This window comes from Bemisia tabaci, chromosome 4 (genome assembly GCF_918797505.1).
Source record: "Bemisia tabaci chromosome 4, PGI_BMITA_v3".
In the NCBI taxonomy this organism is placed as follows: domain Eukaryota; kingdom Metazoa; phylum Arthropoda; class Insecta; order Hemiptera; family Aleyrodidae; genus Bemisia; species Bemisia tabaci.
This window is the reverse complement of record NC_092796.1, coordinates 35,070,209-35,094,885: the sequence shown is the minus strand read 5'-3', so window position 1 is coordinate 35,094,885 and position 24,677 is coordinate 35,070,209. Positions and strand designations below refer to the sequence as shown.

Sequence of the window (24,677 nt, the reverse complement as noted above, 5' to 3'; positions counted from 1 at the left end):
AGGGGGTGTCGACATGGGCCGCGGCCCACGGCGGCAAATCTAGGGGGCGGCAAATTTTGCAATTTTTTTAAATGTAGGTATAAAAAAAATCGGATTTAGAAAAAAAAATACAAACGAGAAAAGGCGACAAAATCTCTTATTTCCGGAGAATAAAGTAATTTCTAATTCTGTCCTCTTTCAGTGATACAAGAGACAGCACCTTTAATTAGTCGAGTTAAGAGAGAGACCAAACCCGCAATTAGGCTTGGAACAGCGCGACTGAGAAAGAAATGATGACGAGGACTTGAGATGAAAAGGAGAAGCCCTCGGCTCGGCGGTCGGCATGTAACACATATTAGCGCCTACAAGACTGCACGAATACTTCACGCATTGCATCAAACATAGTGCGGTCAGCGTGAAACGGATAGCGCCTACAAGACTGCGTGAATACTTCACGCATTGCGTCAAACACAGTGCGTTCAGCAGCGGTCGATGTGAAACTCAGAGCGCCTACAAAACTGTCGGAATACTTCACGCAATGCGACACGGTGCAGTCTGCGTGTCGCGGCGGCGGAAGTTAAAATCATTAGACCACATTTATGTTTGTTCTCTCATAATTTTTTCGTTCATTTCTTATGAATAGAATGCCTTGTTCATACAGAGATAGGTGTACAAAACTTAGCTTTCGAGCAAAGTTTGGTAAATTTTTGCTAGTAGTGTTGACAGGGCTTTCCCAAAAAACGTGTCAAACACGAGTAAACGCGTCTCATGCACCCCACCCCCGCTGGCACGTTCACTTGATGGCTTTTATTGATGTTTCAAAACGAATGAGAAGGGGCGGCAAAATACAGGCGGCCCATGGGCGGCAATTAGGTAATTCCGGCCCTGATACTACTGTGGCTGGTACGGAACTCTGACTACTTTGAATGTAAGATCATTGAATCTGTGTTTCAACGAAACATTTAGCATTAGAAATTCGACATACCACAGACATAAGCAAATATTTTCTGCCAGACGATTTTTTTTCTTTTTTCAATTTGATGTCTGGTTCGTTTTTTTACGATGTATTCGTAGACGTCTATTTAAAGCTCGAGTGTATTGGCCCCATAAAACCCGCAGTGTTTTCAGGAAACCTCGAGGCTCGGGGCAATTTGACCAGGCTTGGAATTCTAGAGGTTAAAACATCATGCCTGATGGTGGCTAAATATAAGTCGATTCGTCCTTATTGAATAATGTGCGAGTGATTTATGATATTGATTAAAAAGATAAGTGAAAAATTTGATGTTCAGCGACTGTGATATTCACTGCACATTGAAAATTTTATTGTTCCAAATATCCTTGTGTGAGAGTGGCCCAGGGACCTGGCACCCAAGTCGAGGGCGCTGACAAAACCCATACGTCACGGGACTGGGCAGCGGTGAAGCACCCCCAGCGAGAGGGCAGAGGGGTAGCATCCCTTTTGCGCATGCGCAGGGCGAGGCTTGACCGGTTCCGAGTCAAGTGGAGGGGGTAGCCAGAGCCGGAGACCTAGGGAGCTCCTCGGAGCTGGGCCCTGGGATTATTCTTGGAGAGACTGGCGATCATAGAATAATAAGGCGTTAGCTTTATTATTCTATGCTGGCGATCGAGCGGCACTAGTCCGCTCCTCATCCCATCAACCCAGAGTCAAAACCTGTACGAATTGTGTGCCCTTTGTAGCGGTCAGTAATAGACACCATATCTCATCAACCATTTTGGTTCTTCTTTGGCCTTCGCGTCTATCCCGTTTGTGTCTGCACTGCCGTTGCGACGAGTGTCAGCTCTGCACTTGCGACGCCCTGCGTCTGCATTGCTCTAGCGACGCCATCGTCTGCACAGTAGTCGCGACGCGTGTCTGCATCTGCTCTTGCGACGCCTTGCGTCTGCACTAGCACTTGCGACGCTCTAAACCCCCCCCCCCCCCCCCCCCCTGAGCTACGCCATCTCACACTTGCGAATCGAATGTTTACTTTTCTCTTTTGTACTTCTTCTTCCAACTCCTCTGGAGTTTAAATCGACATTTTAATTTTTTCACAGTGTTTTTTTTTATCAGGAAAGATGAGCATTTGTAGAGGCAGGAGAGCTCTAATTTTAAAAACAAAAATAAAGGAAACACAATTTCCAAAAGTCATATTTCTTTATACAAAAATAATATCAAAATTTACAGAAATACCTCAAATTACAATGAGACAAAGTATTAGAAAGCTCGTTCTCCTTTGCTTACTATGTATAAATGCAGTAGACTACTACAATAGGTGGGTAATTTTTATTTACAGAAAAAATTCATGGTGCTTCTTCTTAGGATAATTTATCTAACTTCTTATTAAATAACTAGCATGCTATGACTAGCGAAGTCAAAGTCTAATTCTACCAGTCGAAAAGTAAGGGGGAAGAGGGATGTATACCTAATCGAGAAAAAAAATCGGATAAATTATTTTGTAATGAAGTTGATGAGTTTTTGTACGGTCTCGGGTGTCATGCAGCAAATAATATGCCTGCATTCAAGTCATTTTGACGAGTATATAAACATTTGCGTGTTGCTCTGGCGCTTTCAAACTAGCTTTCGAATTTAATGTCCCTGTTCAACAACTTAATTTAATTTAATTTTAATAATTATATGTCTCAAAAAGCCACGAGCACATCCTAACAAAGGTTCAGCAGATTCCCGTGAGGACTTTTCACCCCGCACAAAGAGGAGAATGAAACAGGCACGGAAACACGCATTTTTGAATCACATTTCGATGATCGAAGTGCGAAACCACGTATCTGAGTTTGCGATATTGTAAACTTCCTGTCTACTTAATGTTTTTTTCGATTACTACATTCAACGTAATTTCTTGAAAACTTCCTTGATTTTTTTTTATCTGCCAGCAGAATATTTATGTATAGGTTTCAAGCTATGAAGTTGACTTGTTTAGCCTCGCAAAAATAAACTACGAGTGGAAATGTTGAAACATCGCGATGGGAATACGCGCGGGTGCTTACTTTGGCCGTCGATTTAGTATAAAGGAACCAACACGAATCGAAGGAAAGTTGAGTTGATGCTTGATCTGCATGAGCTTAGTCATCACCGCTGACGTCACTGGCGCTTTTAAAGTGCAATTTATTCTAATGGCCCGAGCACTAACGAGCACACCCCATCTCTCCACTTGCACATAGTTCCATTCCGCATAAAAACGTCCAATTCTGTGACCAGCGCAGCCGACCCGCACTGATTTTTCCCTCCTACAAAGTGAATCAATATCGTGGACGAGTTCTCTGCATCAATTCCTGCTCTCGCCGATAAGCTTCTTCCTCCTCCAGCTCTCGTTGTCTGTTTGCGTAACCTGGCTGTCCCTGATACTGCGGATATTCATTTTCCCGCTGGTACTGAGGCCCCACTGCGTACCTCGGCTCTTCATCATCATACGACGGAGGCCGCACACCCCGCGGATTTCTGTTCCGCTGCTCGTATTCGTAATCGTCATCGTAAGCAGGGTCATAAACTCGATCTTCATTCCACTCATCCAGTAGTTCCTCGTCGTCACCATAGTTCCCACCCGGGTTATTTCGATTACCTCGACCGGGGCGGGCGTAATCGTCCTCGTACACGCCCCGGTTACCCCGATACCCCTGATCGCGATCACGTGGCGGGTCATCGTCATACACCAGATTACGATCATCGCGCAGGTCACTTCGGAGACCTCCCGGGTTGCGAAGCTCCCCTTCCCGAGGACCATCCGGATCGCGGGGCCTGTCATGGACTCCCGGGGGTGGAGGGATCGGGCATGCACCCTCTTCGGGGAGAAGCGGCTTCGACTCGCGGTTCGGCAGATACGTCTGACCAGTCACAGGGTCCACTTTCACCTCCTCTCGTGCGCTGGGTGGGATCGGCGGGTCCTGCCTGCTCCCGCCTTGTCGGGATGCAGGTGGGGGCACGACCACCTCTTTTCCTGTCTTGGGATCTATGCCCCTCTCTTGTTCGAGGGCGTCCCTAAGGTTCTCGAGGCGACTTCGTTCCGCGGGGTCCCCGAACTTGCCCCCGACGTGGATAGCGGGATCGTCGAGAGTCTGCTTCGCTAACGGGGGCGGCACTTGCCCTCTTGATCGCGGCGTACTTACTGGTGTCCTGGATGGGGTGACTGACGGTGTGACCGAGCCTCGACCGCCTCTCTGCGAACCTGTTCCTCCGTAGGGCACATCGCCTGCGAAAAAATGTAGGGGACAAGTTTAGATAGAGAAACGGATAATCCCAAGAGGCATTTTTCAACGGAAAAATCGCGATATCGTCACCTTCCGGCCAAAGTATCACAAGCGCCATGCGACGTTAAAACATTTCCGCCGCCATTTTTATTTTTTTTTTATTTTTTTTTTTTTTTACAGAAGAATTGTTCAACGAAGCTGTCCGAAAATCTCACCGAATTTCCTTTGAGCTGCCGATTAAATTCAGTGAAATTTTCAAACAGATTAAACCTGTAAAACCAGATTCCTCGGTAAAACAATTAAATTGCGGCGGAAATGATGAAGCATAGCATGGAGCTTGTGATGGTCTGGCCGGAGGGTGACAATATTATAAAATTAAGATTTAAGATTCGAAATTTTTTACGATTTTTTAGCGATAAAATCGCCAGGATCATCAACATCCGAGTGATTATCCTCGATCTTGTAGAAATTTTATCTCCATAAAATCGCCTTCGATTAAATCGAAATTTGTTCTCAATTTACCAAGGTTTTTTGTTCGATAATGTTGCGATAAATTGCCATGGAAAAAACGCGTTTTTATTAAAAATGTATGCGATGAGGTCGCAATTTTTTTATCCGATAATATTGCAGTAAATCGACGATGATAAAATCGCAATACATTCTCCGACCAAATCACAACTTATCGCGATCATTGATAATTGGATTAGCTGGTTGAACTTCGGCAATTACTAAAGTCAGAACGAAATGGATCGTAAAATCGACCTCTGCTCAACACGATACTTTCAACTCAAGTCCGAGCTTGAGCAAGGAAATTCAGGAAGTGGAACTATGATGAATTGTGAAAAATGGGTCAGAGGCACCCATTTTTTTAAAAATTGGACGTATTTCTACCAAACAGACCTATGTGCAAGTGAAAAATATGGGGTGTGCTCGTTAGTTCTCTTTGCGTAAGAGTGAATGAGAATAATAAAGCGCCAGTGACGTCAGCGGCAACGATCGAGCGCCGGCGCAACGGGGAGATCGTTGGAGGGAGTCTTTAACTCATGAGCCCTATCCACAACGCTATCTTGCCATGCCCGCGGCTCATGAGTTCCGCATTCAGTTGGCACATAGGTCTGTTTGATAGAATGTAAAATCCCGCTTTTCCAATTCTACAAAAGGAATCACACCCACTTTTACATTGCTTCTTATGCAGTTTCGACGAGCACACCCCATATTTCTCACCTCCACATAGGTCTGTTTGGTAGAAATACGTCCAATTTATGTTCTGATATTACACAGTAAAATAAGCTTCTAGGAATTTTTTCAGATTTTCTTTTAAAATCTAAATAGCATACCTAGAAACCTTGTTTTGAAAATTCCAAAAATTGAACCCGTTTGAAATGATATTGTTGGTGAGTTCTGATGAGGTAGCTAGACGGGGTAAATCGCATTTGCTAGTTGATTGAACTCAGCTTCAAGCTTAACTTCGCTATGTCAATTTGACTGTGGGCTTCAGATTGGCGGATTTCGATTAGCTTTCTCTGCCCTCAGAAATTATTTTTAGGATTTATCTAGTAGTGATTTTTTTTTCGAATTTTCACGCCCCCCCCCCCCCCCCAAAAAAAAACTACACTACAACCCTGCAAAAATTCCTTGCTGTTGCCCCATTGATCCCTATAAACGCAACCAATGTTATCTCTTATTTGATTAGTCATAGATACTTTTCCACCAGATAGCTCGCCTACCTATCCACGAGGAAAACGTGGACTCGATTGAAGTTTTCATTTTTCGTAATAATTGGCGGCTTACAATGGATGTAGGTAACGCTTGATAAATCAATCGTCATCTCTTTGTTGAAATCGAAAATGGTTGGGTTTTTTTTTTTTTTTTACTGATGAGTAAAACATAGGAAAACCATTCAACAGCTATCTTCCCACGTTTGATAAGAATGAGGATACCACCCTTTGAAAAATGAAGTGAAATGTGCAAATTACATTGAGTCTCACAACTTTACTTAAATATCATGGAAGATGAAAAAAGTTTAGAATGGTTTATACCACCAGAAACGAAGAAACCACAGTAAGCGTCAACGTAACGCTTGACATAACTTACTGTGTTCTTAATACGATAATAAGGAGGTCTTTGATAGACAAAGAATTTTTACCTTTTGGGAGAATTTATCATTAATGAATGGTCATATTCTATGGAACACCACCATAACATGATTCTATGACATAAAATTGACTCGTAATAATTTCTGCTCAACAGGATCTTTTTTCTCTCTTTTAGAAACTTACCTAATTAAAAAAAAAAAAAAAAAAAAAAAAAAAAAAAAAAAAAAAAAAAAAAAAAAAAAAAAGGGGGTTTGGTTCCAACGTAAGGGATGGGTATAGAGAGCGTTCACCGCACGGAATTGTTGAATTTATGGTGGATTAGATTAGGTTTAAATAGCACAGAAATCATGTTACACATGCACAGATTTTTCATTTGAGCAAGAACGGTGAAATTTTACCTGGCAACGACTTTGAACGAGAACTGGAATTTGACATTAAAAAGTTATCAAGTTGAACAGTTTCTCGAAGAAAAAATAAATTACGTCAAAAAAAAGCGTACCATGATTGCATAATGTGCTACACATACCAAAGAAAAACGTACGTAATATTAACAAAGAAATAATATAAAAGTTTAATATCTTCCCGCGGCATAAAATGGCGGATATCCCCTTGAAGCAAAGCGGGGATGCTAAAATTATAGCATGTTACAATGTTACTGTGCAACTTCGAAAAAATCGCCGGAAAAAGCATCCACTGCGCGTGGCCCAGATAAAAATAAAATTAAAAAAAAAAAAAAAAAAAAAAAAAAAAAAAACCCAGACACTAATGTTTATTAATAATAAGCCCCGAGGTGATGCTCAGAGATGATGCCCAGAGATGATGCCCAAAGATGATGCCCAAAGATGATGCCCAAAGATGATGCCCAAAGATGATGCCCAAAGATGATGCCCAGAGAGGAGAGCTGTCCTTGTACCTGTTCTTCATTCTTTAAGATCTATTTTAACGGTGTAAGTCAGTAACCACGTACCTTGGTTTATCAGACTCCCTGTCATATTTTATTTTTTAAAAGGAAAATTACTCTACGGCAATTCTTAAAAATTGCCGTGATTTTCTTCTTTGTAAGGTGATAATTCTGCGAAAAATTCAAGGAATGATGTCGATTTATTCGCCTTTACGAAAAGAACATATACCTAGGTTATTTTCAGGGGATGTTATTTATAAGAGATTTTCAAACACCGCTAACGAGATAGGTAAGGTATGTGGTTGCGGACTTACATCGTCTATATGGAGAACACTTCAAAAAAATTTTAAAGGAAATTTGCTGGGATGGGCAATGGACATGCCACTTGCAGACGGAGGTCGGTTGAGGAGTATCTACAGAATGGGAACGTTCAGAGATGAAATGTTGCCAGCATTATAATTTCATCGAAAGTAAGGACTCCTGTTAGGTATGTATGTGTGAACCGAGAGGTTTGCAGTTGGCGGAATTCAGCTAGGCATAGTCCTGAAGTTCTACATGACGAGTTGCCACTTCTTGAGACTGAGGTTAACCCAGGACGGGAAGCTGGACAAAGCGATTCGGGATCGAAACCTTCAAAAAAGGAAAGCCATTTTATAATCAATAAGATTTTCTGGAATTAAAGACTTTCCAGAAATAACAAAAATAATATTCACCAAATTAAGTTTTAGAGTGCATGCAATTGAAGTATGATGGTTGAAAAAGTGGAGCCAGGAAATGCAGACTATAGAAATGGATTTCTCGCGAAAACAGTCTGGTTCCTCTAGGGAAAAACTTATTCGAAATGAGCGTGTTTCAGAGATCAGATATGTTGAAGCGACCATCGTGCATTGTGTTCTTACGCAGAAGCTGGTATAGTTTGGGCACATGCAGAGAATGACCGTTGCCAGGATGCCGGGAATCGATTTGGATTGGGTTCCTTCAAAGCGTAAAAGTAGGCAAACGGCATCCAAGATGAATTTCAGAGTGCCACCTCATCAGAATGCAGTGACGGTACATGTTGCGAGGCACCAAGCTGCGATGCGAAAGTGACTGACCCGCACATGCACAATTGAGACTTGAACAGTCGGATACGTGGATGATAACACTGACCTGCCAGACGTCCACCGCCGTTAACACCTCGCCGATTGTTCTCTTCCAAATCGTCTTCCTCATTTATCACCCGATTGCCTCCCCCGCCATATCCTTGTCCATATCTCTGCCCGCCTGGTGCGTACCCGTTTCTACCTGGCGTGTCATATCCTCCATTGCCTCCACCGCGGCTTCCTCCTCCTCCAGCTAGGCTATTCCTTCCTCCACTTCGGCTTCCACCTCCTCCACCTAGGCCTCCACCTAGGCCTCCTCCTCCGCCTTGGCCGAACTCATCTCCATCTTCGCCATCTTCTCCTCTACCTCGGCCATATCCGCCACCTTTGCCTCCACCTACACCTCCACCTCGGCCTCCTCCTCCGCCTTGGCCGAACTCATCTCCATCTTCGCCATTTTCCCCTCTACCTCGGCCATATCCGCCACCTTTGCCTTCACCTACACCTCCACCTCGGCCTCCACCTACACCTCCACCTCGGCCTCCTCCTCCGCCTTGGCCGAACTCATCTCCATCTTCGCCATCTTCTCCTCTACCTCGGCCATATCCACCACCTTGGCCACCTCCTCCTCCGACTCGAGCACCTCCCCCACCATTCCGGGCCCCTCCATTACCACCGTTACGAGAGCTTCCACTTTCTCCACTTTCTCCACTGTCACTGTCATCGTCATCGTCATCTTCCTTGCGTGTCTTTCTTGCTGGAACACCGGCAAAACCTCCATTTCCAGGACTTTGTCGTCTATTCTTAAGAGGACTTTGGGCCCTCTTAGGTGCTTGCTTCGAGCTCGATCCACCCTTTCTAGGGCTTGATCCAACCCTCCTCGAGTTAGACCCACCTTTCTTCGAGTTAGACCCACCTTTCTTCGAGTTGGACCCACCCTTCCTCGAGTTCGACTTACCCGTCCTCTGGTTCCGCCGCGGGCTCTGATATGGGCTCTTAGATGGTCCTGGCACGTATTTAGTAGCTCTCGCTGGGGACTTTCCTAGACTTTCGGTGTACTTCTTCCCGTTCGGGATCTTACTCAATGGAATGGTCTGTTGGAGAGTTGGCTGGGGCTTCCTGGACCCTGGGGACCCAGAGGACCCTGTGCCCCTTTGGTACGGCATCCGCCTGGGGGAGCGTCGTCCCCTCGGCGTGGCTAAACGTCTGAGGACCTCAGGTCTCTTCCTGACCTCTTGGAGGAATCGTCTTTCAGCTGGTGTCCGGGTGGACGGTTTTTTCCGCAAAATCTTCCGCAAGCTTGCCTCTAGAAACGCCAGCCTTCTCCGTGCCTGTTCACAAGCGGTCATTTGATTTTTCGTCGAGATCCCCGGGTTTGTGAAGCATCGGCACACCGTGCCACGACATAATCCGTAAGCAGTCCTGCCGAACTGGTAGCGGCAGAATCGGTTACACTTCATCCTATCCTCTTTCATTGAACAATTTGCTCTTCTTGCAAAGACTCCTGGAACAAAGAATTTGGGAATATTCTCTCAGATAAAATATCTCAACGCAGATTAATGGCAGGATTTTAATATTTTCTGATTTCAGGCTGTTTGTCTCCTTATTAAACTCAAAAGTTCAGAATCTTTAGCACAATTGGACGTTTCTCGTATCATACTTCATTTCAGCATTAAAACATTCAGTTGAACATTAGATCTAGTATCGAGTCTTGTTCTTTTGGAAGAGTAAAATTTCAAACCTATTTTCCTCGAGGTCCATTTACAGCCGATTTGCATCCAGAATTTGGTGCAAAATAAAAACTATGCATAAGCACTCCAAAATTTTTGGAAGTATTCTTATCACCAAAAAGTGCTAATTTTCAATGTGAATTGTTGAATATAACACAGCTCTTTTCCGCCGATTACAAAATTGCAAGATATTATTGATTCTCATCAATAGTAGCTTGCAAAGGATGTGTCCTGGTAAGGGGGTTTCTTGGGCAAGAATTTGAAGACGAATGTTCTAAATTTCCCCCCAAAAATCTGTGCTTTTTAAACGCAAATTTGGCAACAATCGAAAGTTTATACGGCGTTTTTTTTGGCACGGAAGCGTAGTTTCTATTCCTAAACTACTAAATCTCCGTCATCGCCAAATAAGGATGATCTTGCAACAAACAGCGTAACGCTTGGACACCGTCTCACTTGGAAACAAAAACGCCGCTAGTTCGCCTTCAAATTTGGCGATGCAACCAAACCTTACACTGAAGTTAATTAAGTTGCATCTACCGATTTACTGCTTCCTGAATCTACGATCCTGAGGTGGCCATAGGCGGTATAAGATGGACTTCAAAGGAGACTTAAACGCAAAGCTAGAAATATAGAGGTCAATTTAAAACTCTCATTCCCATAGGCTGATTCTGATTCATATGGTTCGCTGACGTGTATATTGCTCGTATAGGCAATGAGAACCTTCACTAAAATTTGAGGAATTATCGATCAATTGACGGACTCATACTTATATGAAACGTCATATGAACATTCTAATGTTGCCAAAGTCTCTTGATAATGCACTATTTTGAACGAAACTTGTGAATATTTTTCTTTGGCAGTTTCGGATGGTATAGATCAAGTTGTGATGAAACCTCTCCGCGAAATTTGAAAGATAATATTCCGAAATTTCTCAAACAATCCGTGTTTTATCAACGAAAATTTGGCAACAGTCGAAAGCTCATACGGCGTTTTTCTTGAGCAAATCCGTATAATTTTCATCCCTCAACTACGCATTACATACAGCGTAACGGTTGGAGTGCCGCGCCGCGCGCGCATTGCTTGGAAACAAAAGCGCCGATAGTTCGCCTTCAAATATGGTGATACAACCCAACACTACACAGAAGTTAATTAAGTTGTATCCGCCGTTTTGGCTTTCTTCTGGATGTTTTTACGTATCCTAGAGACTTATTACTACATTTGAGGAATTATCAATGAGTCAACTGTCCCACACAGTCATGCTAAGGAGAAACTTCGCGCCTTATGTACTTACAATAATTCGAATGTTGCCAAATGTCTCTCGAAAAAGTACTATTTTAAAGGAAAGTTCTGATTATCACGTTTTTTCACAAGTCTACTTTTTTCTCCGACTTTAAGGCAAATCAAGGTGCTCAGAGATTTCATTGACGAGGTGCGTCCAATAACATTTAAATTGCCGGTTTGTGAGATCTCTCTTCTCCAGTAATCTAAGTAAATTATGATCATGAGTAAGCTGTACCTTTCTTTTTCCTACCTTTACCACGAAAACCAGGCGTGAGCAGTAAACAGGTACAATAGCCATTATCGCAGGATCCTATCGTGTATTTGCTCCGCCTCTCGCAACTCCCCCTGCACAGCAATAAGCCAACTTTCGGCGGACATTTGAAGGTCACGTAAATCGGCGGCACCCTATATCTGGCATACACCGCTCCTTGAATACAGAGAAAATGAAATGAGTCTAAAATGCTCAAAGAACTGTCATAGATTACTGATATGGTAAAGTTGACGCGAAAGGACCGAACTCTAAAGTGAGACGGAAGATGCGTCACTACATTCCGCAAGAGGGAATTTTTATTTCTATCCCACTGGAAAAAAAACACATTGGATCTAGAGTCCAGACTCTTGAAAAACATTGACAAGAAAAAATACTCTTGATTCAATCGGACCTTTGCTTGAGTCAAAAGGAAAACCGCTCAAATTAAGCGGCTTGGTTCTTGATTTAAGCAAAAATCCGATCGAATCAAGAGAATTTTTTCTTGTCGATGTTTTTAAGAGTCTGGACTCTAGATCCAATGTGTTTTTTTTCCAGTGCTCATTTTAGAGACAACATTAGGTGTCATTAGCTTCCTTATGCATATTATACTTTTGTAGATAGGCCAGGCATAGTATTTGCGTTACTAATATCTGTGCGTTATTTTGGTCGCATACGCTTCAAGTATACTTGAGCATACTCCCCCCCCTCCCGCCTGAAAATATTAAATTGTGACCAAGAGGAAACGCAGGGAATAAAGGTTCAGGAGCATTGGCCCAGCCACTTCCCGAGGAAGTCTGGAATTCTGGATGTCTCGAATGAACGTGTGACTGAAATCCGACATGAATTGAACATGCAACATTTCTTTGTCCCATGGCCATGAGGCTCCATGTGCATTAATTTTCAAACGCGATAGAATGCGCCGTTTCCTAGAACGAGGTTTTAATGAATAACTCATTTGATCCTTTGCTCACAGTGATTGTGACTCACAATATTTCTAAGTTTTTATCTTAGCTATAATGGAACGTCTACCATGAAAAACTGAATCACGATAACCTAGGTGTTGCGTGCAGAGACGGTATTTCTCGGTTGCGGTATTTTAAAAACTCAAGTGCTAATTTATATTTTAGAGATGAATCTATAGGGTGAATGCTCTGAAATTTTACGTTTTCAGAGTTGTAGATTCATAAAGAATATTCAGTGAAAGTTCCAACAAATTACATACACTTGCTTTAATCATAACGAATGAAAAGTTAGGGAAGATTTTGAGACACCGCAACCAAGAAAAGCCCTTTCTGAAACCAGCGCTTCAACTTCGAGTCGAATTTTTTTCACAACCTCGAAAAATCCAATGCAATAGAAAAGAGACGAAAGCCTCTTGTCATCAAACTTGCAAAATTTAATAGGATTTTTTTCTATTGTAGGGCCATTACTTGAAAAACGAAAAACTGGCAGTACATGCGCATAATTTTCCGCAAACACTCTCGAAAATTTGAAATTGTCGAAAAGTTTGAACACTGTCGGAAAAGCTGAAAGGCCGAGACGTGAACTTATTCATCGGTGTTTTTGCAACCATGGTGGTTTTAGTTTTTGGCACATCTGGTTATAATTTGAGATGAATTTTTGGGAATGTAAATAAGTTCAATCTTTGCGAATTCGTGCACAGAATATATTCGTCTAAGTGCGTTCAAATACTACTAAATGCCTTTTTCGTGGTTTTCGGACCTCCCTCAAAATTTTCATGGCACATCTCGTCACAAATCCTTTTTTGATTGAGTCTTTAACAAGTGTAAAACTTTGATTTACTTTTTGGGTGCGCTCACAAATCGTGAGGCAATTTTACCGACTATTGGACCCCTTTCTAGCAAGTGAGGTAGTCATGACGAATGTTCAAACTGCTCTTACGCATAAAATACGTAATTAAGGTGGGTGAAACCTCTCTCTTGCCACCATGTTCATCGGTTTTTTTCCAGAGATGTGACACAAAATCTTTCCTCAACCAAAAACTGCGCACTTCCGTTTTTGAAAAAACATCTCGATCGTCACGTAAATCTGAACCGCGGCCTCTATCTCCCTCACTAAGCGTTATAACGCACTCTTAGACCCCCCCCCTCTTCAGAATGCGTTGCATGGTTTTCAAAAAACTCCTCTTCGTGGGCTCTTGCAAGTTTGCAAAGCCATTTTCTCTTAATTTAAAGTCGCAATAAATATCGATTGCATATCAGGCAGTCTACTCCAGCTATGATCGATTATTAAATATATACTTAAATGGAGGAAAAAAGGTGTTCCTAACTTGCAAGAATCGGCGTCGATTGTGACGCAAAGGTCTTCTAATCGTAAAAATAAGGTACCCACCTTTCGGGTATTTATTCATGTTCGGCCTGAAGTACGGACTTCTCTGACGGACCACCGTTCGTTGAACTTGCATCAGCCCTGTAAGCAAGATTGGCGGATTAAGTAAAATCAGGACAGGATATCAACATGGCTGAATCACATTACATTCATCAATTGGACGGCATCGAAAAAAATCTCGGCCCGACTAACTTTGAGGGGCTTGGAAGGCAAGGGGGATAGTAAAGTTTTTGAAAAAAATTGATTATCAATGATTTTTGCTGAAACTAGTCTTGATCTTGATGTATGCTCTGTAAAAAATCACAATGAAATTACAATTTTGAAGCATCAAAGAATGAGTTTGAACTTTTGTCTGCCATAAGGCTCCTGGTAACTTTGAAACTTTTAACTCGTATTTCTCAAAATAGCAAAAACTGCACGTATCTTACTTGTCCTCCGAGACCCTCACCTAATTTCCTTATCACGTTTTATTTTATTTAACAAAAAACTAAAGAACGTGATGCCTTGAATATTTCCGTATACATTCCTTCAGGTTACGTAGCATACGCTTATACAATTTCAAGTCGCAGGTTTGCTTTTTTCCTATTAAAAAAATAAAATATGAGGGGAAAAATCTGGAAAATTCTGGTGTGCTTAGCTTGATACTGATAAATCCGCCCGATTATGTTATTTTGATGATAACTTGTTTTCAGAGACACAAATTTGTGATAAAAAATAGAGAATTTCCATCTTGAAGTAAAATCTTGAATCTAGCACTGAAACTTAAATAATCTCACGCAATGTAAAGGTGTACACACACATGCACATACATAAAAGTCGCTTCAAAAACGCCCTCTGGCGTTCTGTGACCCCCAAACGTCACAGGTAACGGGGATCTTTCCAGAGGTTTTCGGGCAACTGACAACGCAACATCTCTGAATTGAAAGTTGCATATTTTTTTATTTTAAAACGAAATTCCATACTTTTACTCGATTTTACACATTTTTCTGCATCACAGAATAATAAATTGAGAACGCTTTGAGTACGTCTATTCAGGACTTCTCCCTTTCAGATAAAAAATCAAATGCGTCACGATGAGTTTAGATAATGTAATGGCCGCCCATTTCCGTGGCGTGAAAAAGTCTGACAATGTGACTGGTCACATTTTCTGTGCCGCGCACGATGGCTTGAGCAAGGTTTTAGTGTCTAGTGATAAAAAATAAAAGCTGCACATTTGTTGTGTCTGCTTTGAGCGACAACTCAGCTTTTGTATTGAGCCCTAACTCCGGCCTAGAAAATTTTTCAAAGGTTTGAAAATTCATAATCTGGCATGCGTCATTTCTTTTCAGGCGCGGGGTAACGGACATAAACTGGCATAAAATTGCGACTTCTCAATATTAATGGATCCGTCGTTTCGAAAGCACGTGGAATGATGTGACCGTCATGTTCCCTTCGCCCAAGTAGCATTTTCCAAGGGAAAAATCGCGATATTTTGAAATTAACTTGCGATTTTCTCACGAGTTTTTGGCGACAAAATCACTGTAGGATCATCAACATCTGAGCGATTATCTTCGATCTTGTCGCAATTTTATCTCTGTAAAATCGCGTTCGATAAAATCGAAATTTTATGCTAATTTTTCACAATGTTTTGTTCGAGAATATTGCGATGAATCGCCGTCGATATAATCGCGATTTCACTGCAAATTTATGCGATGAAATTGCAATTTATCGATTATTGATAAAATCGACGTCGAAAAAAAAAAAAAACGTTGACGTCGACGTCGACGTCGTTCTCATACTAAATCGCAACATATCGCGGTCATTACTAATTGCGCATGTCATGACCAAAAGCAACCAAAAAACCGGGAAAATTGGCCTTTGTCCTAAGAAAAGCGCTACACAGACAGAAGCGCTACATCAATTAAGTCAAGAAGTGCGAACCTCTCGTCTCAAATTCTCTGTGGTTGAGAGGAACGCTTTAATCCGAAACGGTTTCAAAGCAGTGGCGTGGCGTGAATTGCGATAGATCGATTGTTATGCCATTTAAACCTATTGAAAAGGATCGATATACGGGGTGTTCGCAGCGAACACCTTAATAATCGATTATTTACCGTAGGTTTAAACGGCATAACAATCAATACATCGCAACTCACGCCACGCCACTGTTTCAAAGAGTTTCCGAGCGATGCCTCCAAATTTAAAAATCGCGTCATATTCGCTCGCAGAGATTTGCCAGAGAGGGTGTAATGTTGTGGGTCACATGGTAAAGCTACGAGAGTAAAATTTTCCACCTGTCTCACGAGGGGACTCAGTTTTGGGCTCTTCTTGGAATAAACGTCATCATTGTAATTATGGAAACGCAGCTGCAATTTTTCAGACATGCCATTTGCAACAGTTTCTCTAGGAAAAAAGAAAAAAAACGACCAAAAAAAGGACAAAAATCGGTCAAGCGTGCAGCCACGTGTCCTTTGACGTGTACTGTAGACGACTTGTGAATTGTAGTTTTTTCGAGTGTAGGTATATTCTGAAAAAAATGCGGAGGTTTTTATGAAATGAAACTGCATTTCAGACCAATCCTCTTCTTAAATAATCATTCTTACATTCCATGACGGCTTGTTAATTTTTTTTTCTTTATAGAGAAAAATGAAACTTACCGACAGTCGTTTGATTCATGTTTGGTCTGGCTCTTAACTGATTTAAGCTTGGCCCAAGTCTGCGCTGATTCATATTTGCCCTACTTATGAGCTGATTTAACGGAACCATTTGAACTTTTCCTGCTGGAACGGCTCCTAGAAAATGTATCGGTAGATATATTAATGATCAAGCAAATATTTCAAGACAAGAACTGTACGTTTATGGATTGGCAGGTGTTGCTTAAAGTATATGACATTAACCTTCCCAAAGTTCACCCGTAAATTGAAACACAAGAAGGGTATGTAAATGGAACGGAAGTATGATATTTCCCTCTTCGATGCATCCAAAATCAAAAAAATACTCCACTCCGTTGATTTTGGATGGTCTGCAGCAAAGGAGCTTACCTTTGTTTTAGGTACTTTGAATGTGTTCGAAACTTTCTGTATTAGTAGAAGAGATGTAATCTGCCATGCTAAGGGAAAACGCCGTATGAACCTCCAGGCGTTGCCAAATTTTTCTGGTATGATACGAATTTATTGGGAAAATTGTAAATATTTTTCTTCCGAATTTCAAACCATTTTCTCCCGAATTTCATCTAAAGTATCTGAAAATTTTAGGGAAAAATATACGTCAATCTCGTCAAAAATACATGTTTTTCCGAGGACTTTAGCGACCTCGAATGTTCATACGGCATTCTACCTTAGCACGGCAGTAATACTGTGTAACAATTGAATCGGTTTCTGTTAGACGGACTTAAGTCAAAAAACTCACGAGCCCTAGCATCCTGCGTGATCAACGAAAGCCAGGGCTCATGATTTTTGAGGCTTGTGCCCGTCTGACAGAAACCGGTTCAATTAAGATACACTGCTCTTATTCATATACATTCGAAACATCACCGACGACTTCACAATATTTTGGCTTGACTGAATTCTCTACAGTGGTTGATGACACCTAGACACTAACTTGTTGACCTGGTTGTCTAGGACATCAACATGAGTAAAATATTAAGACGGAACCGATTCTGTAGCTAGACGACAAGTAACAGTTATGCACGAATAAAAGAGGAAATTCAGTTAAGCCTTTAGCCAGAACTAGATTTCTAACATTGCACATCAAATGACCGTTAAACTTAACTAGATGCGTAAGTAACACTGAATGAAACCTAGTAATGGTTCAAAGATTTTCTTAAGAGATCATGATCATGATATTATCATGAATTTAGGAGTCACTGACATTCTCTTTGATTCGTGTGTGTAGCCTTTTTGCAACATTATCGGCATCTCACACCAACATTTTTGTTCTGCCTTAACATAGTGTTAACCCTCTATGGCACGCGTTACGAATTTGTAACAACGTTTTTTAGGGTTTTTTAAACATTGAATCTTTTCTCTGGGGTATGATTTTGCAAATTTTCATAAGTTTTTTCTTTTTTGAATAACTGATTCCCAAAATTTAAAATTTTGAAAAATATTTGGTACTCAATGATTTTTATGCAAGCTACGAAATGGATTGGTATCCCCCAGAGTCTGAGATCCATAATTAATTCATGCCATAGAGGGTTAACATAGTAATTGCATCCCTATATACCAGTTGCTATACGTCAACACAGAAGAAATATTATAAATAAAGTATACGAATGCAATATGTATAAAGAACGTATTAAGCTTCTTCACTTAGTGAAGAGTGAAATTTCAGCCTAACGTCGTCGTCACACTGAAATCAGATTGTAGCCATAGTGTGACGTGGTGTGAGGTCAAAATGACATCAGACAGCTTTCGAGCTGATATGAGAGAGAAACTCATTCTGACACACATATTTCATATTTCTGATAACATATTTCAATATACTTGAAACTATTGTAAAGATTTTTCAAATTCCAGCCAACGTAAGGCCAATTTTCCCTGTTTTCAAGGAATTCAATAACGAGAGGCGTCGAACCCTTGAAACAGACAGGTAGGCAATCGTTAAATTCGTCAAATGCCCAAAAAGTATGACAAATTTTGATTCCAGCAACCACTATCTCTGGCCATTCATGAAAGCACCTACTTACATTAAAAAACGTTTTTGCACGTATATTGTTTCAAAAAACCTGGTTCCATATTAAAATGTTTAGTCCGGCCATCCGTTGAAGAAGTAAAATAAGACAAGAAATCTGCAATGTTGCAAACCGAGGCATATCGACGGTGAAACTACCAAACCACGTATCTCGGTTTGCGACGTCGCAGACTTCCTGTCATACTTTATTTTTTAAATGAAAAACTACTCAACGTCCAGTCTTGAAAATTTCTGTGTTTTTTCCTCTTCGTGCGGAGAAAATTCTGTGAAAATTTCAAGGAATGATATTGATTTGGTCTACTTCAAAAAAAATAAAATGCGAGCGTAGATTTTTAAACACCGCAAACGAGATACGTGGTTTGGTAGTTTCACCGTCGATATGGGTTTGGGACAGTCAGGTAACTAAAGTAACTTCATGGTAATGCGTCGAGTATCACGTGAAATTTAAGGCACTCCTAGCTGTAACGCCTCATTTTCATCATTGGTTCGTAACTGCTCGTTATGTGATCGTCCCTAAAATATCCTCGATTTTAGTCCTCAAAATTGGATGTTATTTAATTGTTATGGAGTGTGGTTCTGTGATAACGACTGGGGTCAGGTCGCCACCCAATTTTTTATTTATTTTTGTGTGTTTTTTGAAAATGAGCCGGTAACGACTCGGAAACGTCCTGCCTTTTAGTGTTTGTAGTATTTTAGCCTAGTTTGCCCATGTTTTAATATATTCCTGTTGTATTCAGTAATTGCTATATCATAAGTTGCATTTATCGAAAACTCGCAATCTATGCTACTTAGGTGGTTGTACTCACGTGGTTTGAGTTCCATGTCCTGATCTGCCGAGCAGGAGTCCTTCGTGGTGATTTCAATCAAACTGGTGTTGTTGACGTTCATGGCTTCACCACGAGAGCACGAGATAAAAATGAGTATGTACAAAACACAAAACGAAGTCTTATGAATATGTGTCATTAAGGATATCACAATCAAGTATTACCGAGTTGTCTGCGACTTTATTTTCATCGCATTGTTCCTCACCGTGTTCAGCGCTCGAAATCGGATCCTGCTGCAATCAAAATCCTTCCCCGACTGGGTCGTGTTTGGAATAAAACGAAATGGAGGAGGGAAACATTTTTACGCAATTTTTGTTGATGATGCTTGCCGTCCGTGCACGCTCGTGCGCCTGTCTGTCTCCATTCGCGTCGAATCCTCCATGATGGAAGCGCGATTCCGAGTGTTTTTTCCTATTTTTCCGACCCGTGGAAAATTTATTTTATTCTATCGCTCGCACGAAAGTGTGAAAGTCAGGATCGGGTTTCTGAGTCCTTTGAACCAATCGTCGCACAGTGGATCGAGACAGATAGAGAGGTCGGATACATGAACTTTTGGACTAAAACTGCAAATTTTTATGTTTATTTCGTCACATTTTAAACTTTAAGGGTCGTTCCTTAAAGAAAATTTCACGAGGAAACCAATGAAACCATTTTTGGAACTTCAAAGTCTTGTATAAACGGAGCAGTTATGAGCGTTTAAAGTTTCCAAATTGTGTCCGACTCCGATCTCTCCTATTGACTCGATCGACTGTGCGTCGGCGCGCATTGGAACGAGTCGGTGGGAGCGATCGGGCATAATTTGGAAACTTTAAAAGCTCATTTGGATCGCATTTAGCAAAACGGAACCAACGCGATTACAGTGTTTTCACAATTGTGCATCTTTTTCTTTTTTTGAAAAATACTCGATGAATGTACAGTATTCAAATTCACACGATTATTTTTCTTTAAAATTAACAATTTTCTGGTAGGAAGAAAAAACAATTTGCTACTCTGAGAGATTTTTCAGATCATTATGAAGAAGCAACATTTTTACTTTACTGTAATCAAGCTGGTTCCTCTTTGCTGAATGCGATTCGTATCTTTGTTAGTACAAAGCGGAAATGTTTAAAAATGGTTTCATTGGTTCCCTCTTAAAATTTTCTTGAAAGAGCATTCCTTAAACTTTACAATGTGACGGGAGAAGCATCAAAATTTGCATTTTAAATGAAACTTTTTATGTCCAGCCTCATTCATTGGCTTCCTCCACTGCAGGACGATTATTGAAATTGATAGACAAAGCTATAGACAAAGAAGACAAAATCCTATGGAGAGATCCTATTAGCGGAAACGAGTGGTTGCAATGGGAAAAGGAGTAGAGTATAATAGACTAACTACCGGCGACCCACGAGAGACCCGACATTTAGTCTATCATTTTCTCCCTTTGTCTATAGGAACCACCCATTTCAACCAATAGGATCGCCCCATACTCCCTATGTCTTCTGTTTCTATAGCTTTGTCCATCAATTTCAATAATCAGTCCGCTGTGCGGCGATTTTGAAGTCTAATGCACTCGATGCGCCAGCGTGAAAGTTCATCGCTCCTCTGACGTGATGAGGGCGTATCTCTATTCCCACATGAACCCTGGAAAGCATAGATTTATACCGGGCACAGGGCTCATATGGAAATCGAGGTACGCCCTTACTTCAGAGGAGCGTCGAGTTGTGAGTAACCCTCTGACGGAAAGAACCTGATTGAAAGTTCTACCATTTGCGCATTCGATAAATCACTGTTGACTCGTTGCAGCAAGGCGGAGAAAAGGGCATGAGTGTACTCATTTTTCATGGAACCAATTACAAATTACGTCACAAAGTGGGGGGGGGGGGCAAACTGGCACCATGTGGAGAGACCCAAGTAGCACGGTGCAATACAAATATTGAAAGAAAATTGCAATTTATTGCGATAAAATTGACTTTCGTGATGAAATTGCAATAAGTATGCATCATTCGGTCAATAAATGCCGATTTTAAATAATCGACAAAAGGGTTTTCATGTGTCAGAAAGATAGTCATGTACAGTGCAATGAAATGAGGGCAACTAATACAATTTTATTGCAATACATAAAAATCCATGTGCCTCCAATCAGCAGACACACAACAGTAACATACATACTATTCGGTTATAGTACATTTCGTCAACGACTTTTTGTCTGCGCACCTATTTTTTCCAGGAATTTACGTCCATGCGTTTTTTCGGCACGGGAGTTTTGGTCCACGTACCAGTTGAGACCCAAAGTTTATTGGCCCACATGTAAATACAAACGACTCTTGCTCACGACGTTTTTGGATGAAAATATATAATGTCTTGGAAGAATGAGGGTTTGCTTGTTTTTTTGTTTTGTCTTCTTGGTCCAACAAAGAATAATATAAAGTTGAGAGTTTTAGTAAAAATGGGGGAGCGTCAATTCCATGACACAAAATTCACTAAAACTCTCTACACCTCTTTGGTGTAACAGGACTTGATTATCTTTCAAGATTTTCCCACCTTGTTATACCTGAACCGGATAAACCCCTATATTTGCCTCAGCTAAAGGCTCCTAGATTTTTTCCAGTGTACGATAAGTATCTTGATTTATTTTGCGAGGAAAGATCTGTACTTTTAAAGGATGCCTGTCATTCATAATACGTTCAATTTTGTAAAATACTGTGAAACACCTCTGTTGTGAAATAGTCGCTTCAGGCGCCGCCGCACGGCGGGCGGGCGGCCAGCGCGAAACGCGCCTACAAACCTAAGTGGATACTACAAGCATTGTGCAATGCGTGAAGTATCCACTTAGGTTTGTAGGTGCCAGTGAGCCTCTCGCGCTGGCAGCACGCCGCACGGTGGAGCGAAGCATAGGAATGCCCGGTCATCGCCTTGCTCCCCAACTTGTTTCGACTATTCCACTCGTTCCAATAGGCATTTCGTGATGAAACTTGGGCATCTTATGGTATTTTGATCGTAGAATTCATTTTTGACCTTACTTTACTTGGTTTATTGACGGAAACACATAATTTTGGGGGTTCTTTTTAACTTTTAGTAGACACGTGAAAACATAAGTTACTCAAAGATAAATTTCACTCGTTCCTGTGGACATTTCGTGTTGAAACTTCGCAGGCTTGTGGTATTTTGATCGTAGAATTCATTTCTGACCTTACTTTTCTTGATATGTTAACGCAAACGCACGATTTTTGTGGGTTTTCAAACTTTCAGCGGAAACATAAAAAGATAAGTTGCTCAAAGATAAATTTTACTCATTCTTGTCGGAATTTCGTGTTGAAATTTGGTGCAATCATGGTATTTTGAACGTAGAATTCATTTTTGACATTAGAATTGTTTGTATGTTAACGTAATTACACTACTTTGGTTTTTTTTTTTTTTTTTTTTTTTAACTTCAGGTAGAAATGTGAAAAGAAAAGTTACTCGAAGATAGAATTAACTCGTTCTGGTAAAAAATACGTGTTGAATCGTTGATGCACGATCATACTTTCATCTTAGAACCAATTTTTGAGCTTAATTTTGTTATTTTTTTCTCATGCATACGTGCTTTTGAAGGATTTATTCAATAATCGATCGGAATGCACAAAGAAAATTTACGCAGAGATTTTATCTGTTCCGATTGACAATTCATGTTGCAACTATTGATTTCCTGTGATATTTTCATTGAGGAAGCAATTTTTATCGATACTATGTGATCTCTCAATGTAATGAATGCTCATATTTCTATATCGATTATGAAAAAAATATGGTATTACCGTTACCTTCTACACTGAAAAAAAGAGATAGGGGTTTAGTCCCAACTGTTGGATGATATGGACAATTCCAATTAATTGTGGTGATACCCCAATTCATTGTGGTAATACCCCGATTAATTGTGGTAGTACCCTCTTTCATCAAGATCGACACCGCTATCTTCATGAAGATCTGAAATCAAAAGCTCGCGGTGGATGTCCTAAGGATCGAGAACTTTTGATTTCTTCTTATTTGAGGAATTATATCTAAACAAACAGAAAACACGGAACACGGAACAACACGAAACACGGAAAATTAAAGATCAACACTAACAACGAGATTAAATTGCACGGTAAATCGGTCCATCTCATATCACGAATCACGATATCTCAGAATCAGCTGGGACACTTCCAACGCTTTGTAAAGGATTTTATATATACCACGCCTGAAGCGCCAAGCGCTTCGGGAGGTTGGGCTGCGAAGTGGTCAGGGGATGTAACCCCTTCTATGATGAATAATTCATTCAAAGGTATTGATAGAACATTCAACATTTTTATTTTCTCCTTAAAATGCCAAACAATCATATAAGATAAAAGCAAAAACAGCTCTGTTTCCCCGCCTCGATCGCGAGTTCGCGAACCTATCAAATGATGAATTTTGGCCAAAAAATGGGCAAAAGTAAGGTCAAAATTGAATTCTACGATGAAAATACTGTAAGTACATCAAGTTTTAAAATGAAAATCCGACTGAGTGTATTAAGACGCCAAGATAATCAAGTAAGATGTAGAGAAACAGCGAATTCCGCCCTCACTTTTTCGGACAAAAATCGATGTAACTCTCAAAGCGGCAGCTGGCGGCAGCCAAATACGACGGATTCCTCATCCTGGGGGATCACTGGAACACGCCTTATGCATGATTGGACGGCGAAATGCGGCGAAATTTTTAAAAGTCTATTCAAACATTTATTTTCTTATTTTCGGAAGGGTCATCTTTGATCAGACATTACAACGTATACAATTGAGTAAATTTAACTTTTTAATAGTGAAATATGTTCTTCATACACTCTAGAATAAGATCCAAGCATTCATATTTGTGTCAATTATCGTCACTCGAAGAGGCAGGTATGGAAACCGACCTTAGAAAACAGAGCAAAATCGGCCGTTACAGAAAATGTCAACTTCAGGAGTCCAGGGAGCAAAAGCATTTGAAAAAATCATCAAACCAACACTAGATTCATATAATATGGATCCTTAGGAACACATTCCATCACATCTTTATGCAAAACATGAGAACACCCCATGTCCGAGGTTTTACCCATTTCGTCCCACTGTGCGCCGCGCCGCTCCGCTCTCTTAGGCTTTAATATTTATACTCGCATAGTCAGCGTTTTTTAACACAGGATTTTGAAATGTTAGCACACTCTGCATTGATTATTCTCATTTAAATTCATGGGGAAAAAATATGTATCAATTTATCAAAGGAGAATAATGATATAATGCGTGTTTTTTTTTAAAATATCGGTGGTTCCGTGTCAAATTTAATGATTTCCAAAGCACTTTAATTTTTTCTT

General features: G+C 40.8%; 1 protein-coding gene across 1 annotated transcript; it reads right to left on the bottom strand.

Moving 5' to 3' along the window:
* Positions 1-2,115: 2,115 nt before the first annotated feature.
* On the bottom strand, positions 2,116-22,203 carry LOC109036220 (uncharacterized). Its single transcript, XM_019050652.2, has 6 exons — positions 19,343-22,203; positions 16,502-16,636; positions 13,872-13,949; positions 11,520-11,696; positions 8,326-9,762; positions 2,116-4,181 (listed from the first exon to the last, which is right to left on the bottom strand). Exons 1-6 carry the CDS (start codon positions 19,497-19,499, stop codon positions 3,235-3,237), a joined length of 2,931 nt encoding a protein of 976 aa, XP_018906197.2. The 5' UTR covers positions 19,500-22,203; the 3' UTR covers positions 2,116-3,234.
* Positions 22,204-24,677: the final 2,474 nt, after the last annotated feature.